This window comes from Malurus melanocephalus, unplaced genomic scaffold (genome assembly GCF_030028575.1).
Source record: "Malurus melanocephalus ecotype Western Australia unplaced genomic scaffold, MMel_1.1 scaffold_234, whole genome shotgun sequence".
NCBI lineage: Eukaryota > Metazoa > Chordata > Aves > Passeriformes > Maluridae > Malurus > Malurus melanocephalus.
The window spans coordinates 650,638-668,278 of NW_026623466.1; the positions used below are offsets into that span (position 1 = coordinate 650,638).

A 17,641-nucleotide genomic window follows, 5' to 3' on the forward strand; every position below is an offset into this window, starting at 1 on the left:
GATGAAAGATGTTTGATTAAAGCTGGGTGGGTGGTTAAATTCTGTTCTATAAAGATGTATAACTGTTTCCTACCAGAGAGAGAGAACAAGAAAATCTGTCTGCTGAATGAGAGGTAACATCAGTAAAAATAGAGTAAATCACTCCAATTTACCATGACTTCCTTTATTTTATATATTTTGTTAAACAGTGCATATTACTGCAATATGAAAAGTAGGTTATTTGTGCTCCACACCAGTGGATAGATGGGCTGTAACATTACAATGTGCTCTTCCTCATTCATGTTTTCAGTGGCCCACTCAGAAAACAGTTGTAGGAGATGGTCTGTCCCCGCTGTAGCTCAGGGTGGTGTGTCTGTCTCTCAGTGAGTCCTGGCTGTGCATCAGGGAATCTCTCTCATCCTCTTGCTTTGTGCTATGAGCGTCCATCCCCTGCCAGGCAGGTCTGCTTGTAGTGTAGTGCCTGAGRAGGAAAGGGTTTGCTTTGCTCTACAGCTTTCTCAATACAGAGGAACATTAGGGAAATGATTCYCTGAGATACAGGATTGCTCTGCTTCCATAAAACTTCACCTATGAGCCATACTTGGACTTTTGGAGCACTCAGCTCTCCCTGAGCCCCGCACAGAACATAACCCTTCTCATGGCACCAGCAGTCCTGGCATTAACAGGCAGCACCTGTCAGACATAAACACACAAAGCTGTTGACAAACACAAAGACACAACCCCATTTTTAGAGAGTTYTAAGCCTTGCAATTGTTGAATAGTGGTAGGAATTAAGAGCAATATTGCAATAGCTGTGTTTGTCAGAGATAGATATAAGTAAACAGTTATAGTGAGGTAATATTTCTTCCTAGATTGGCTCATGTAGCTGGGACAAAAAATAATAAAATAAAATAAAATAAAATAAAATAAAATAAAATAAAATAAAATAAAATAAATAAATAAAATTTTTTTAAAAAGAGCCCAGATGAGCCCCTGGGAGCAGAAGCCCTTCCTCTGGTTGCCAGGCTCTGTTTCAGACCTTGATCACAACTAGTCTACTCTTTCCTAACTCAATCAGTGGATGTAAGGAGAGATGCTACTTCTGCTAACAACCCTCATCTAGCKAAAGTGGAGAAATCAAATTTGCAGCTCTGGGATAGGCTGTTTGTGAATAGCTCTGATTCTTTTTCCTGCTGTGCAGTGACCTCAGCCAACACGAAGTGTTTAGCTCTCGCTCGCTAACCTGTGAGTCTAATTGGTATTCTGTAAAAGTCCTCACAATGCYTTCTAGTTAAAGCAAATGTCAGAAAACACAGTCCTGTTTTCTTTGTGAAAATTCCTCCAAAGGAAATTGCAAGAACCCCAGCTGCACAAATGCTACCTCTCAGCACAAGCTGCACATCCAAGCATTTTATTTGGGCTTTTGAAAGAAGGGCTGTGCAATACAAGTCTCGAGATGTTTACTTTCCTAAGTCTCTTTCTGGCCAAGAAGAATGACTTAATTCACAGGGTGGTCCAAGCTTTGTTTTGTGTTCCTGGAGCCCAGATGCCCATTTGAAGATTTCCCTCGTGAGCCATGTGGACACAGCACCTCCCTGAGCTGAGGGTTTGGCTGCACTCAGGCACTGTAGAAACACSAGGAATTGCTGGATTTACCCCAAGGTGCAAACAGCTGCTCCCCATCACCTCCCATCCCACCACACAGTCACAGCAGAGGCACAAATAAGACAGATGGAGTCAGCCCACAGGCTGGATTTGGCCTCCAGCTGGAGCTGTCTGACTTCATGGCTTGGAGCTAGTTAGGCTAAGGATTGATTGCTCGTTGGCATTTTTTTCTCTAATGACATAAATATCATCTGTGAAAAGCATGACAGTTTTACTCTGTGACTAATGTTTATCTTACCTAACTTTGGATTCCTGCAAGTTAGGTGTTGAAGCCTGAAGCTGCCACCCAAAGCTCTTTGTATAGCTGATGCAGAGAAATGGGCATCTCCAGAGGGTCAGTAGTCTCATCTGCCTTCACCATCTTTTCTGTTTTTCTAGCAAAGGGAGGTAAAGTCTGGCTGGCTCAGGCTTGAACACTTTTACCTTCAGATACCAAACTTAAGGAAGATGAATCTCTCACTCATTGAGGGAGATTACCAAATTAACTAGAAAGTCTCACTAGCCCCTTTCTCCAGAAACTACCCCCTAAGAAAGCTGTTAAATAAGTAGGATCCTCACTCAAAAAAAAAAAAAAAAATCCTTCTGCCCTATATGCGCAAAAATAAAGATTACAATCTCTGGAGTATGGTGATTTTCTGCCCTGTTTCTGGGGCGGCCTATTTTCCTGTGCTCAAGAGCTTTCCTTTTAAAAGAAAGGGTAGCAAGCCCCCACCAGATTTTCCTTTTCCATCCCCTTTAGATAAAGAAAAAGCACCTTCAGTGAGCATGGGGATCCCTGTGGCCCATGTCTCCCTCAATTGCCCATCACTTGCCAAGCAATTCTGCAGTTCACCCCAGATGAGGAACCCACTCCTCCCAAGTGTTTTCATAGAGCCTCCAAAACACAGCCCTGCTTCCCGCACCTGGGAGCTTCTTTCCAGCAATTTCAATGGRAAAAAACTGGAGAGAAACCCTGCTCACCTCAGTATTTCTATTTCTCTCTCGTTGATAAGAGAGCTTTCAGGTGGCAGACAGGTATTGAATTTCTGTATGGCTGAGCCGTGTGTGGTGCAAAGCAAGGTTAATAGATTTTACGGCCAGAGGGAGTATTCTGATCACCTCATCCAACCTCTGGCATCACACAGGCCAGAGGCAGAAGCWGTAATTACACCAAGTTTCCAGTAGAAATGAAAGAACACAGTCCGGGCCTAATTGTCCTGCCAATCACATCATCCCACGAGTCCCCAGATTCTTTGACCCTTGGTAATTTTGCTGAGGAGAGTTTATAATCACGAGGTGTCTCAACATGCAGCTCATGTCTGGTATGAAAGAGACTGATGTGCTCAGCTTCAGAAGACGAGGAGAAGAAATCTGCATGTGTCTTCCTGCAAGTGGAGGCATTCATGTGCTTTTCATATTTTTTTTCTCCACAYAAGGCTTAAAAAGCAAAAGGTAGGTGTAGCTTTCTCCTTCCCTGACAGCTCTTTACAGCTGTTTACAGCTGTGCTACACTCTCTCCATCCGAGCGAGGCCGAAGGGCAGCATTTCTGCTCCTGCCTGGCTGCAAGGCAATTAATAGTGGCTGTTGGCCCCTTGACCTCTTGTCTGGTGATGTGTTTCCAAATGCCTTTCTACGCAGTTCCAGGCCACAAATACCCTCTCAAGACCTACTTTTAAAACTATCTAGAGGGTGAGGAAGCAGCTCTCAGACAGACTTGTTGCTGCTTTTCCTTTCTGTTCAGATATGCTAATAAAATGCCGTTCTGGCTTAAGGAAACTTGGACCAGAGAGTGTTTAGACACGACTGCAATTATTCCTTGGAGCTGGCCTCGTGTAAGCTTCTGCATTAATGAGGGATCATCTCTATTTGCACCAGTTCGCCAGCAGCACAACCAGCAAGCAATTAAATTCTAACAAGCACAAGGCTTGAGAGAAGACTCTCCCTGCACACAGACAAAGGCTGCTTGGGCTTGAACCAACCAAGCAGGGGGATGGAATTCTCCTCTCCTCACCCAGCCAGCCCCTAATAGATATGGATTTTTTTTCCAGTTAATACAGTGGTGTGCCCTTATCAATTGCTATGTCATCAAGTCCTATGGAATGTGTGAATTCTCCCTCTGCTGGAGTGTAATCCTATTTGGCAGAGCTTTACAAGGGCTGTACCAAGAGTGATTGAGAGGTCGCAGCAGAGAAACAGGAGAGGACTTTTGCCAGGGTGTTTTCAGCTGCAGGGGCCAACTTGGCAATCTTCTTATCATCTCTTTCCATTTCCATCCCCTGCCATTCCAGCTCAGTGCTCAGACACCATTTAGWGCAGGTGTAACACTCCTTTTTGGATTGCCCCAGTATTATTCTCTGAGCCACCTTTGGCAGTGCCAGGCTCCCTGAAGAAGGCAGGAAATCTGCCTTCCTCACTTGGATGATCTGGAAAGAGGTGAGCTTTCCGGAGAGTGATACTGCTCCGAGTGCCCCTGGGTAAGTCAGTGGCTCTGAGATGCCAAGTGCAGTCCAGTACAGAAACATATAAACTCTCCCCTTTACCTCCTGTTGTTTTTGTGCTACCTTTTAATGTTTTAATATGATACACCTAGTAAATCTTGAAAGGATTACTTTTAAAGTTTGTAAGATTTAGGAAAACRCTCATAAAAACTTTATAATTTTCTTTTTAAACTTGCCAATTTATCAGTCGCTGAATTTCCAGGTGAATTACTTTCCTATAAAATGTAATATTAATAATGCCTTTAACTCCTGAAGTCACCTGTTCCTTTCCTTTGCCCAAGAGGAAAAGTTGCTTAATTTGGTTTTAAAGACTCCCCRTGGGGTCTATGGCATGTCTCCTCAGATGATCCTGTCCGGTGCTTCATTTTCCATCCTGTTAGAAAGCTTTTACATAATGCCCAACTTAAGTMACTTATTCTTGCTGCAATATGAACCCATTATTTCTTTTGCTTTCCACTAGGGAGAAGAATTTTTCCTCTTCTCTCATCAGAAGTCTTTTGCATATTTGAGGAATATTATCATTCTCCCTTTGCCTATCCTTAATCTTCTTTCCTTTAAGAAAAGCAACCCAAATGGAGTAATTCTTTCTGGTAGGTCATGATTTCAAGCCCTCTGATCCTTCCTACAGCTCCGTTCTGGATTCACTYCAGCTAGGCTGTATCTCCCTGGGATGCAGAGCCCAGTGCCACACAAAGTACTCCAGCTGAGACATTATCTCTGCTGAGYAAAACAGACAAGATGGTCTATGAGTTTGCCGTGCTACATTTAGTAATTTCCAGAGAATCTATTTTTCCACAAAGAGCAATAAACTATCCCTTTGATCCTGATCCAAGCAGACTTTCTTACTAAAAAAACTGGGAGAGAGAGAAATTAAGAGAAATCAAAACTTACTTTGAATGTGTCTAGGAAAAGAAAACATTCTTAATCCTGCAYGGTGCACTAGATACACTTGCATAAACAAACATATTCTGAAATGTACTGGCAAAACAAGTTCAAGAAGCTAAAATAAGAAGGTTTAGCTGCTAGTGGGGAATGAGATCTTGCATTTTCCTGGTGATCTTGCGTGGAGAGCTACCCTTTGTCTCAGTTTTCATGGTTTCCAAAGTCACCACAGTTTTGGAGAACCCTGGGTTAGAACACACAATATCAGACTAAGCAGCACACCCAAGGTAGTTGCTAGTTCTATTTGAAAACTCTAGTTTAGGAGCCAGCTTCTTCCGCTATATTTGTGTGYTTCTAGTGACCCTCACCAACAATAAGAGTCGACACACCCAAAGCTCAAAACAGTGCTATTTTGATAGGGGTGAGGTTTTACCAGAGACCCTTGGATAGCAACATAGGGGTTTCAGCTCTGGTAAAGTGAGGATGGAGCTCACCCCACTTGCCCAGTGCTCCAGGGTCCTCACATAAAGCCTGCATAACWCCAGAATCCTTTCCTGTGGGGACAAAACAGGCTTGGTATCACTGCTGCTGCTGCTCAGCCCCACTGATACGGGCAGAGCTGCTGAGCCTTGGGGCGGTGAGCAGCTCAAACTCATGYCTGCCCCACCATCCCCTCCCCTCCAGCCTGGGCTGCTGGCACCCACAGCCACATGYGGGTTTCTGCCAGCAGCCTCCTGACATGGTCAGCCCAGAGCCTGGAGCCCTGCGTGTCCCTCTGCAGTTTGTGAATGTCACCTTTTAGCAGAGATTATTAGCAGGCTTTGTCTGACTGACAAGCACTTGTGTTTCGCCTSGAATCTTCGAAGGCAGCAGGCGAAGGGGCAAAGAGCACTAATAGAATTCTTCAATGTCATTTTAATAGGATCACTGCTTTGTGCTAGCTATTTTTTCCCCTCTTTATCTTTTTCTGTCCTCTGCTAGGCTCTGTGTTAATGCCCTCTGGTGATACTGAATTCTTTCCAAGTTTCTCAAAAAAAAAAAAAAAAAAAAAAAAAAAAGAGAAAGTCCCACCAGCATTAATTATTGTTCCAGGAGGATATCTTCCCTTAAAGATGCAAGGTTTCTCTGAAGCCATCTGTCTGGATTTTTTTCCCTTGGGACAGAGAGAACAGTTAGCAACTCAGTATTTCCAAAAGGAAAATYGCAGCTCATGTAGATAATACAAATGACCCAGTTGCCCTGGGAAGGAAAGCGCCGTCTCGTGTGCGGTGTGTTCCACATGCTATCCATCCACCTTCCTCGGATAATGAGGCTCAGACTTCTTCATGCTGGTCAAGATAAATATAAAGCTCCCTAACCCTGAAATCACCATAGTGAGGTTGCCATGGCAAAAAAAAAAAAAAAAAAAAAAAAAAAAAAAAAAAAAAAAAAAANAAAAAAAAAAAAAAAAAAAAAAAAAAAAAAAAGTTCAGTCCATCACAGATTATGCTAAAACCTGATACAAAGAGAGACACTAACAGTGCATTGAGACGTGGAAACACGCTCTGATGTTCTCCAAATTACCATGATCTTGGTACAGTTTAGATTTTATAGAACATCCTGTTCTGTTCATTTTTCTAACAAGATACATTGGGATTCTGCCTTATGGGAAGATGTTCTGAGACCAGGGCTGGGATATTGGAGCTTCCGAAACATCTAACTCAAGTATTGATGTCGAGACATGATAGAAGCAGAAATCCTGCTCTACACCACTTGTATTAATGTTTTGTGACCTGACCTGTAAAAAAAAAAAAGGATATCTCATCCAAAATTTAGATCCCAACTCCACATTTCAGTTCTACTGTTGATAACCAGGCAGCTTAATTACCTCCCAGAATGATTATGTGGCTGGGTTATTTAAGGTTTGAAAAGCTCTATGGAGGTTCTAATAACTGAATGTCAATCACATACAGGAATAGAGATGTATGGGGTGCTCTGTCTGTGGGCAGAGGCCATAGGTTTACACAGGCACTGCATGCACCCAAACCCAGAAATTTCCTGACCCACTATGCACACCCGTGCCATGCATATGCCCTTGGAGAGCCCTTCTGCTCCATGTGAACAGCAAAAATCGTGGACTGTGCCTTCTGCAGATTAGAAAACTAAGCTTAGAAACCTAAACTGCAGAATCCCACTGGGGCAGGGCTCTGAAGGAGAGGGCAAACTGCCCAGTGGCCAGTTCATCTCAAGGAACTTCAGCTATTCCTTGGTAAAATACCTTTCTTTGGTTCTGTTGTGGGTGATTATCCACACTTTAAGCAATAAAGAAACAACCAAGACACAGAATGCTGAAATCTCACGGAACAGCACTACAGTTCTGCAAAGCACGGCATTAGATACAAAGATCTGAGAGACCACACATCCTCCCTTGACTGTGATGCCCACCCTGCCACTCCCTTTAATAAGGGGATGTTGTGTGCTCCAGCAGTTCTAGTTTAGTTTTTTTTTTTGCCATTTCTTAGTGTGCCAAACCAGAGTCCAGCTCTGATTTGTAAACTGTCCAGGTTTTATAGCTTCCCGCATCATCATACTTGATAGGGGGGCTTTAGCCATAAAAAAATGGGGTTTGACTTCCTCTGTAAACAGAGTTTCAAAGGAATACTGTTATGAAAAAATGTTTCTTCAGAAAGAACAGAGGAAAGTGAACCCATGAAGCTGAATCACCACCTGCAGCAGACAGTAGGGACAAAAGCTTTATAAGAAGTTAGGGCTAAATACCAYGTTAGGGCTAAAATTCCTCCTGGTCTGCTCTTGAGCAACAGGCACTGAAAAGCTCCTCAAAGGATTATGCACCACTCTTCATGTGGGGGGGGGGGGATGCTTAACCCTCAGTTATGGAGCAACACACAGGACTGCACCTTGATGTGCCCTCACCAAGTCCAGAAATCAGTTTTTGCTGGAGATGGTTCCCCTCCTCTCCTGAAGAGCCCTCTCCAGTGCCTCTGTACAGCTTCCCCAGGGAGCAGAGCTGCARTGGGACACTGGTGGCTGCCATGTGGCAACATCTTGTGGCTCAGCTATGGGGAGACTGAGTGAGTGCTGCTGCTACCCAGTAGTGCCTGCTGAGGGGGTGCATGTCTGCAGGGACTGGGAAGAGGTTCTCATGCCTCCTGCCAGGATGTGTCTCCACCAGAGTGGCAGCCACCAGCCCAGACTGCTATCTGCAATGCCAAACCGAGACCTTTTCTGAGTCTGATCAGAAAATCAGATCTATGAAAGGACTCTTGCATGTTTGCCTTATCAATTTGAACGGCTATCTATTAATATTCTTTTAAATCAAAACCAATACCCAAAACAACTTGGCTTGTTTTGTTTTGTTTCTAAGTTTTTGGGTCTTTCTTAACACCARATTTTCAACTAAACTCAAGATGTTTTCTTAGCCTAGAGCTGTCCACTCCTCATCCATGCTGCTCTCTACTCAGTAAATCATATTGAGTCCTAATGCACAATCCATGTAGGTCACACAGTGAAAGTCACCTATTTATGTGGTCCAGAGGAGTGTAGATGACATTAGAGAAAGGCATAGAAATGATCTTTCCTCAGACAAGARCAATGACAAGAAACTGGCAGTCCTGTAAACCTTTCACATATYTGACACATTGGGATCAACCTGCCTCACTATAGAGAGGTTTAGCCCACACCTCAGCCTTCTGGGTTTGGATCCAAGCTCTTTTTGGAGACTGAAGTAGACGTGATGTTTTTGTAAACAAAATGTCTGGATCTGCAGTGATGGGTGAATCACAAGTGTGTACAATCAGCTATTGTGACCAAAATGGTACAGATTTATTCCTCCCAAAGAAGAGTCTTACAAAGTTAATCACCTAGACACTATATTCATGGRCACTAATAGTCAGGTCAGAATGCAGAAAAACAAGCTGCTGTCTGGTGCATTCACTGGAGCTGTTGTAAACAGGTTTGCATATGCCTGCAGTGAGATACATTTGAACACACAAATGGCATGCATATCTTACTCTGTGTATTCACAGTGTAGAACTGAACAYCTCAAGGGCTGCCATTGATATTTTACTGAAGCCAGATTACATCTCAAAGTAAACCAGCAGACGGTAGCAAGGAAGGAAGGAAAGCTCCTTTCTGTGGAGAACATTGCCATCTTGTGCACAATTGCATTTACTTAGTGCCTGGCTTGTTCACGAGACATGAGACTGCAGAACTTGCTCTCCCTTCTTGCCTCTCATGAAAACTCCAGGATGCCTCCCGCACAGTTCAACCTCTTGAATGGAGAAGTCTCTCTAAATAGCACCAGCTGATCCAGTCCTCTAGCAACAATAACAAGGTCTGAACTGCTCTCTGGGCTAGCACCTCTTTTCSTTTTTGTCTGGCCAGGAGCTTCAGTAAGTCTATTTAAAGGAGAAAGCCAGTTGTATTGCAATGAAATCAATAAAATAGTGGAAAACCAGGACTGACAAATTTCYACAAAAGTTTTTGTTTTTTAACAAGTGGAGCAGCAGCATTTRCTCACAGACTATTTGCCTGTAGACTCACAGCACAGCAACAGTAGAAAACTCCTGTGCAGAAAAACCTACACCAATGGGCCAACAGACAAACCAACAGCCACTCTAGTTTAGCAACTGCCCTCACACAGTGCTTCATAGCTCACTGCAGACATAAATTACCAAAGAACTTACCAATATATGGTCAGTAAACACAAACATGAATTCTCCTGGTGAGACCCAGAAAAGCTGTGCTGTTTATGTAAGGAAGAATTGCCGCAGTTATAATGGGAGAAGCTGATCCCATTTCCATGCCTCATCCACGAGCATATCCTCCCTAAAACACAGAGCAATGTACATCACAGCAGCCTAGGAGTCCTTCTTCAGAGGCGTGTGAAGGATTGGGCACCCCGGCATCCTCAGGATTTCCACACAATGCTGGCCATCTGTACTCCCTTRATCATCTCCTGCATGTGGGAAGGTCTGCTCCAGGTAAGTTTTTGTCTCACTGCCAAAGCTGGAGGGTGAGCCAGTGACTCCAAGCACTCCCTGGATCCTGGTGGGCCTGAGCACGCCACCMGCTGCTTGCTCTCAGCCAGGTCCCATCCTCCCTCACTCTGGTTTGCATACGCTCCCTTTATGATGGGGTAAGGGAGTGAAACAACTGACAGTGACATGGACAATGCTACTCCTCTGTCACTGCATGGAGGTGCCCCATTCCAAGGGGTCCTTTGCACCAGAGAAAACTGCTTGGGCCTTCCCTCTGTGGAGGGAAGCTGAGACTGCAAAAACTCTCACTTTCCTCTTGGCTGTATCCAGCTGAGCACCTGGATCTTCAGGGCACTATCAGTATTTCAGAACAAGGTGCACRATGCCCAATCCAGGGTCTGGTTTCTTGGATAACTGTAAAGAAATCCCCTGTGTTCCACACAGATTTGAGTGACAGTTACAGCTGGCTTTGATGACAAAGGTTTTCCCCTGACTGGAGCCCAGAGTGATGGAAGCATGCCGGATTTTTAGCTGGGAGGATGTCCATGTGCTCACTGATTATCCTACCACCATGAGAAGAGGGCAGGGATTTGTGTGTTTCGCAGAGGGGCCACCAAAACTCTGGGTCACCATTTTCTCACCAGGAGCTGCCTGAGGTTTTAAAGCCTGAAGTGTCAGCTACTAGTCMGTAAAAGGACAAAGAAATGTTTTCTCTCTCTTTCTGCCTTCTCTAGCTGCATTCAACATTGGATTGCTACCGATAAGCCAGCAATGAGATTGTTACTCAGCTGTGTTTAAAATGACTCTGATACCTCTTTTATAATACAACACAAATGCACAGGGCAGCAGCTAACTTTCAAACTGACAATGTAGTCATGTTTTTAAATTGAAAATGTCATTTGACATCATAAGGTAGAGAGAAAGTCTGTATTACCCACTGGGCTGGATGTGTAACACGCCAGATGACATGAAGCCACTAGTGCTTACTGTGTCTTGTAAAATTGTACATAAACAGCTCCTCTCACCTGAAAGATTCATAGCTTTTCCTGAGCTTATGCTAAAGACAGCTTATTAGTAGGCTAATAATATAGGAAAATCTTTTTCTGACTTGAATKGCATGTGCTTTCTTTTTTACCAATCAATTTTACTTATTGAAAACCTGCCTGATTTCTGCTCTTAGTGCTGCTCACTTGCTGTCTACCCCTGACATTTCTCYATAGATCAGAGCAAGCATCTTTACTGTTTTTCTTCCTATACACTGAAGTCAGGCACAAAGTTTTCATGGGTCTGTACCAAAATTCTCCTCTGTGACTTAACGTTGTCCTCCACTCTGCTATCCTCAGTACAGTCTCCACCTACATACACAAAATCCATCTTTTGAGAGCAGTGCTTCTCTCAGTGTACCAAATATCCCTGAATCTTCATCATAATGCAAGCTCTGAAGTTTTGTGGGTTTTATTATCTTCTTCACCCTTACCCTTCTTCTCCTCTAGCAATGGTTAGACTTCTCCTTTAAGATTACCATCTGAGCTCCTTCCCTCCTGCCTGTGCCTCTTGCCCTTAACCTCTTCCACTGTCTCAAGGGCTCTCCCCCTCACCTTTTTCTCAGGGGKAGAAGGAAGACAAGAAAAAAACCTTTTCAAGCACCTCCAGAAGAAGTTCTTTGATCCGGACTTAGTTCACCCCATAAGATCTGGTTCACATCCCATTACTCAGCACTATTAAATTTTCTAGATACATGAAATCAGAGGGAATGCACCTCAGTTGGAGAAATTTTGGGATGCTTACCAGGCAGGAAACCCAATTCCACATTTTGCATATTCTCCTGGTTTTGCTACATCCCACCAAACTTYGGACCCTTCCCTGCCATGGAGTCAGACATCACAATTGCTCTTCTGATCACCCAAGGCCAACAACGAAACCACAGGAAGCAACAGTCATCTTGGAGGACCCAGGATATCCCTACTTTCAGTTTAACAAAAATAATCTGCAAATGGACAGATAATTAATGGACAGATAATGTACAGACCCTCAAATGGTCTGTACAAATTCACAGAAGGATAAGCTGCAGTCGTGCAAGAAGTTCAGTAGCTGGCTTTGCTGCCCCCCATGTAAATGAACATATTCCCATGGATATTGAAGGGAGGGGGATCAGAATGACACACATGCTATACCAGAAGTCAGTGCCACAGTGGGGGGGTAGGCAGTGGGTGTCTGAAAAAGCAAGACTTGCTCTCACTAGGAAATGCTATAACTCCCACCTTTACAAGAAGCATCTTTGTGTTTGATGGAATACTGGAATATGACTATTTATAGGAGGTTTACAAATATGCATAATTACATACATCTCATTGTCCATTAGTAACTTTTATAGGGACTGTTAYGCCTTATTTAACATTTGAAGTGTAAATAGAAACAACCTCAGAATTACTTGATATTTTTCCTGACATTTTTAATCAGACCTCAGTTTCTTCAGTCAACTCTCTAAATTCAAATAGGATGAAGTCATGAAAAATTTGGCATGTTGTCATGAGATGAAATTTTTAACACRGTATATGAAAACAAGCCATATTGTTCATCACTCTCCCACAGAAGCCTGGAGAGAGTCTCTTGCTGCTTGGATTTTCATTTTTTAATGGTTCTGCCTTCTACAAGAAGGAATGAAGCTTTTTCCTGCATCACAAGAACCATCTGCAAATAGAGAGACCTAAGAAGTTCAATACTTCTTTTTAATTCTGTGAAGAGCTAAATACATCAATAAAATACTTTATGCCTCCTACAACCCTTTGATGACTGAATTAACTAAATGAGATTGAAATGAAGAGTGATTTATAATGGGCTGYAATGAGAAATGAGTTCAACTGCCTTTCAAACAACTGAAAGGGAATGTATTAGTTTTAGCAATGAAGGGAAAGCATTCCCTTTTGATCTCAGTGAGAGCAAAGTTTCTCTAGACATGATCCTAAATGTGCAACAAAAGGTTTTTGTAATGGGGGGGTTACCCCTTCACAAAACAAGAGCTACTCCAAACTAAGTTACTMAAGTTTCTGTTAGATGTCTCATTTCTCGATGCTATAGCCTGTGAAGTAGATTAACTTCCCCAGACTTCCAGAGGATAATGCCACATCATTCTGAACTTGAGTCTTTAAAACAGGAATAATAGGTGCACCTTAACTTTCATGAGAATTGCTATAGGTTTTCTTCATGAACTCTACAAAGACAAAKATTAGAGCTCAGATGTCAGGGCCACTTATGGCTTAGCATTGTGTGCCCATCCTGTGCACTGACCCAACAGAGCTGGATGCACACACTCAGGTTTCTCCCAGTGAGTCATCTCACCGAAGTTAAATTACTCCCAGCATCAAGGCCAACCAAATACCCACCTGAGCATATYTGGGGAGGGAGGTGATAGGACATCCACAACAAGAAGACAGGAGAGGCTGAGCTGAGCCCTGACAAAGCAGGACTTGACCAAAACAGGTAACAGGACAGCATGGCCATTCAAAAGACTCTCCATTTCACCTCCTACAACCACAGTCCTGCARCCACTTCTGCCCATGCTCAAGTCCCTGATCGTGGCTGGATTAGGTACCTGGAGAACTGGCAGTTTAACCACGTCCTCGCCCTGCTTGCACACCTGGCTCTCTCTCTACATGTGAAATTGATGAAAACACTGGTAAAAAAACCTCCAGGTTTGGTAGSGTTTGGTGAGTCCATATTGTGAATACAGGAAGGTTCGGGGGAGGCAGGGATGTGGAATCATTATCCAAATCAGGGCAGCCTGCCTGCCATGAATCTAATGCATACATAACCTGGCTAAGCAGCAGACTTCAGACTTGAATCATGAAGAAAACTCTTTTTCTTACTAGTGGTACACTTACATTTCACACAAAAAAAAAATCCAGTGACTGTCCACTAATGGCAAATCATCTGCCCACATCCAGGCACAGGGTTACTTCTCTCCTCCCACCACCTGCTGGCACGGCTGRAGTGTGGGATGAGTCAGGGATGCTCTCACAGCAGTATGCAGGACAGTAATTCATACAAGCCTCAGCACTGTTTATAGGATTGCTGCCTCTGCTTTCTCCCAYGATAGCTGACAGAAAGACCCTTCTCAGGGTGATGAGAAGTGAGAATTGGTCTGACACTAACTGTTGACAGGCTGCAAAAATATTGATAGTGCATTTAGCAACAGTGCCCCAAGCCTTGGCAAACGAGAGTTCACGCTCTGCAGTTATTTTTTCCTATTATATTGCCCCTTTCTGCAATGTATATTAATTGGCTGTTTCGGTTTGCCATTTAGGCAGCCAGCTTCATTTTAAGTTAAAGCTCATTCCCTTAACTGTGTTTCCACAGCTTCTGCTCTGCCAAAARGTTAAACAGACCTCATTATCTGTTTCCTGCAGAGACCTAATTTCTACAAAAGGCCTTGAGCAGGGCAATATGATTGGCAGGAAAAAGAATAATGTTACAAAAAGCTGTTTTCACACCTTGCCAAAGARTGAGAAGCCTAGACACCATTTGAAATGATGTCCCATGTGGGTCTCATCAGCTGGGCAGGACATTCATCCTCTTCTGGTTTGTGATGATTCTCACATCTGCCCCTTTCAGCATGGCATCCTCCAGTAGCACCCCCCAACATGTCAGCAGATTAAGCAATTAAAGATGAAAGATGGAGGTGGTCAAGCTGTCTCCATGTGTCCCAAATTGCTGTACCAACATACAGCTGCCTATTAAACAGTGAGGCAGCCCCTGCTAGAACCCTGGCAGCAGGCAATCTCTCCTAGCCAGTCTCCTGGGTAAAACTCCCAGGCAGACTCAGTACACTTTTTGTAGAGAAAAGACACAGCTACTACCTGGGGGCGCCATGGATGTCAAACTCAGGCACAGGATATGTGGCTCACCACAGCTGAGCAGCTTGGGACAACCCATACAAAGCCCTGGTCCTCCTCAGGAGCTCAAGTCCTCTTGATGATCATAGAACTCACAAAACCCATTAAACCACACACAAAAGGAGAAGGCAGTTATGGTTTTCTGTCAAAACCCCKCTGGAAGAAGAGACTGTGATGGAAACAGCCCAAAGTACCACCTTCCCTTTCTATCTATCCCTAGCTTCTTTAGCTTCCTCCAAAAGGAATGCAGATCATGTGATCTTGAAGTCACTCCAAAGAAGAGTTAAATGTGAACAAGCAAAAGATAAGCARAATATGCAGTGTAGGCTTCTACAGGGAGGAAGATTTGTCCGCTTCCAAGATTGTACAAAGTTGTAGGTGAGCACTGTAAAGCAGTAAGTCTGGTAGCATTTGGGATAGTCCTGTGTCACAARAAGTGTGTTGCTATGTAGTAATATTCAGGATTTATCAGCTTCTATTGTGCTGCATTTGGCTCACTTGCACAAGACTAATGTTTTAGCTATTCTGCTAAAAAGCACGTAAGAGAAAAGAAAGGAGACAAGTGAGACTCAAATCACCATTCACATCTCAAAGAGGAAGCTCTCCATCAGGATCTTAAAGCTTCACCTGAAGTTTAAAGAACAGTTATTTGTTGTTTGGACTACATACCGATTTGTCCCAGTGTGCAGGAAGCATGCTTGAAAGTCACTATGAACCAATAAAACAAAATCTGAAAAATAACACTGCTTATTAAGTACTGCATTCTGTACCATCCACCCACAAAATCTATCAGCAATATACCAAAATGTCATTGGGGCAGCCTTATTAGCAAAAGTGCTTGGAGAGTGTCAGCTTGAGTGCAGACCAAACTGAAAGTGTAGGTGGACATTAAATCCAACACAAAACAATCAWGCAGCTCCAAGTGTCAGCAGATCTATAATCAAGATGGCTATTTAAGATTAGGCTCTTCTAAAGCTTCAGTTATTACTACTGTACCTAGAAGATAGAAGCCTTTAATACAGCAAGATGTCATTTCTTCAAACATCATCCTCCCTCCTATCTGGCAATGGCATTACTCTAGGAACACAACTTCTGATGCTGTGAAGGAATCAGCACTCAAACAGCACCATTTAAATCTCATTCTCATTTCACACTCAAGCACCACCATTTAAATTTCATTCTGCAATTAGCAGGCAAGATGGTGCAGCAAGTTCAGCCCTTGTGAAAGGCAAAGTAGTGCTGCTAACTCAAAGTGGGGCTCTGGAACTCAGCAGGTCCCAAGAAAAGCTGGCCATCATCAAGGTCTCTCTCAGGATGCCTGGGGTCCCAGCCCATAGCCTCATGTTGTCCCTCCGGTGCCAGCACACCGCTGCAAAGGACCACCTMCCACCTTCAGAAGCACCCATGGGTATCCTCTCCCAGCTTTCTGTGAAGTCCAGGCTGTCAGAGGTCTGTGCAGAGTGGGCTAAGAGATGAACCCATTTAAATACTACAAGCAATTATTTAACAAGCAGCTGTATAGATTTGATTTGTTCAATTTAGGCTTGTTAAAAACAGTGCACATCACATTTAAAGTTTTTTTAAGAAGCTGTCTAATCTACTAAGAAAATAACAGAGACCTGTTTCTACACATGTCTACTTTTAAGTAAGATTTACTCAGGCTTCACAATACAAAATGTCTTTTAGCATCTTAAGTGAAGCTAGAATTTTTTAAAAAACAGGAATATTATTAGTTTCTAGAGATTTCTAGAATGAATGTCTTGAAAGGCTACCCTTCTGGGGCTCAGCAAGGCCTTGAGGAGTGTCTCCAGTGCTTGAGGTGGGGACACTGGCTACAAGTACAGTGCATCAATCTGGATGCAGTCGCAGAAGTTAGTCATCCTCTGAGTCACTCTCCCCTCTGGCTGGGACACATGCCCTGATTGAGGACATGAGCTGGTCCTGGATCTGCTTCCTGGGGTTCTCTTCCAGGTCTGTCTTGATGGCACCCGACTCTGAAATCTTCCACTCCAATTCTGTGCAGTGCAAARTAAGAGTCATGAATGTAGGGGAGCAAACTGGACAAAGCCCACCCTTGGCTCCCCAGCCGACTTCCCTTACCACCCTACTGCCACCACCACACCAGAGCCCTTCCCCCCCTCTTCTTCCATTACCAGACTCAAGTTCCAGCMCTGTCTACCACACCTGCTCCACCCAAGCCCTCCTTTCCCAGTGCCTAGTGCTGGCACAGGTCTCAGCCCAAGGCACAGAGGGCAGGGTACTGCTCTGCAGCCCACCAGTGACATCCCCAGTGCCATCCTGCTCACTTTGCAAGCAAGAGTGCAAAAGAGGGGACAGCAGTGACACAGAGCAGYAGCTTTAGACACAACTCTCCCAATGAAAGTGAATTCTGCCTCCTTCTAACCACACAAGGGCAGAAAACATGTTTGCACATCTATTGCCAGTGAGGGAATACTGCTCATCCAGTACATTACAGCTGTTTTCATCATATACTGAGCTCATCACAATCAGRAGAGGCAGGAATAAATTTAATAAAGGGCAAAAAATTGTGGAAATTTCATTTACACATCTGAACCATAGCTATTTTTCAGGGATGTACCTTGTAAATAGGATTCACCCCTTTGGCTCTGTATCACACACTGATCATTAGTTCATTAGTAAGACAGTGAAGAGAGACTTCACCACCAGCAGTAGGCCCAAATTGAACTGGATTGCTTCCCAGAAGTGGTAGAAAGTCAATACAACACATTCAGTGGAAACCTTTCT

The 17,641-nt window shown here is 43.7% G+C and overlaps 1 protein-coding gene across 1 annotated transcript in view; it reads right to left on the bottom strand.

The window, feature by feature from the left end:
• Window positions 1-16,483: 16,483 nt before the first annotated feature.
• Window positions 16,484-17,641, bottom strand: part of PDCL3 (phosducin like 3) — a 6,172-nt gene continuing 5,014 nt past the window's right edge. The window contains exon 6 of the mRNA XM_057374856.1: window positions 16,484-16,890. Coding sequence (XP_057230839.1) covers window positions 16,748-16,890 — 143 coding nt within the window. The 3' untranslated portion in view covers window positions 16,484-16,747. The remainder of the gene's footprint in view (window positions 16,891-17,641) is intronic.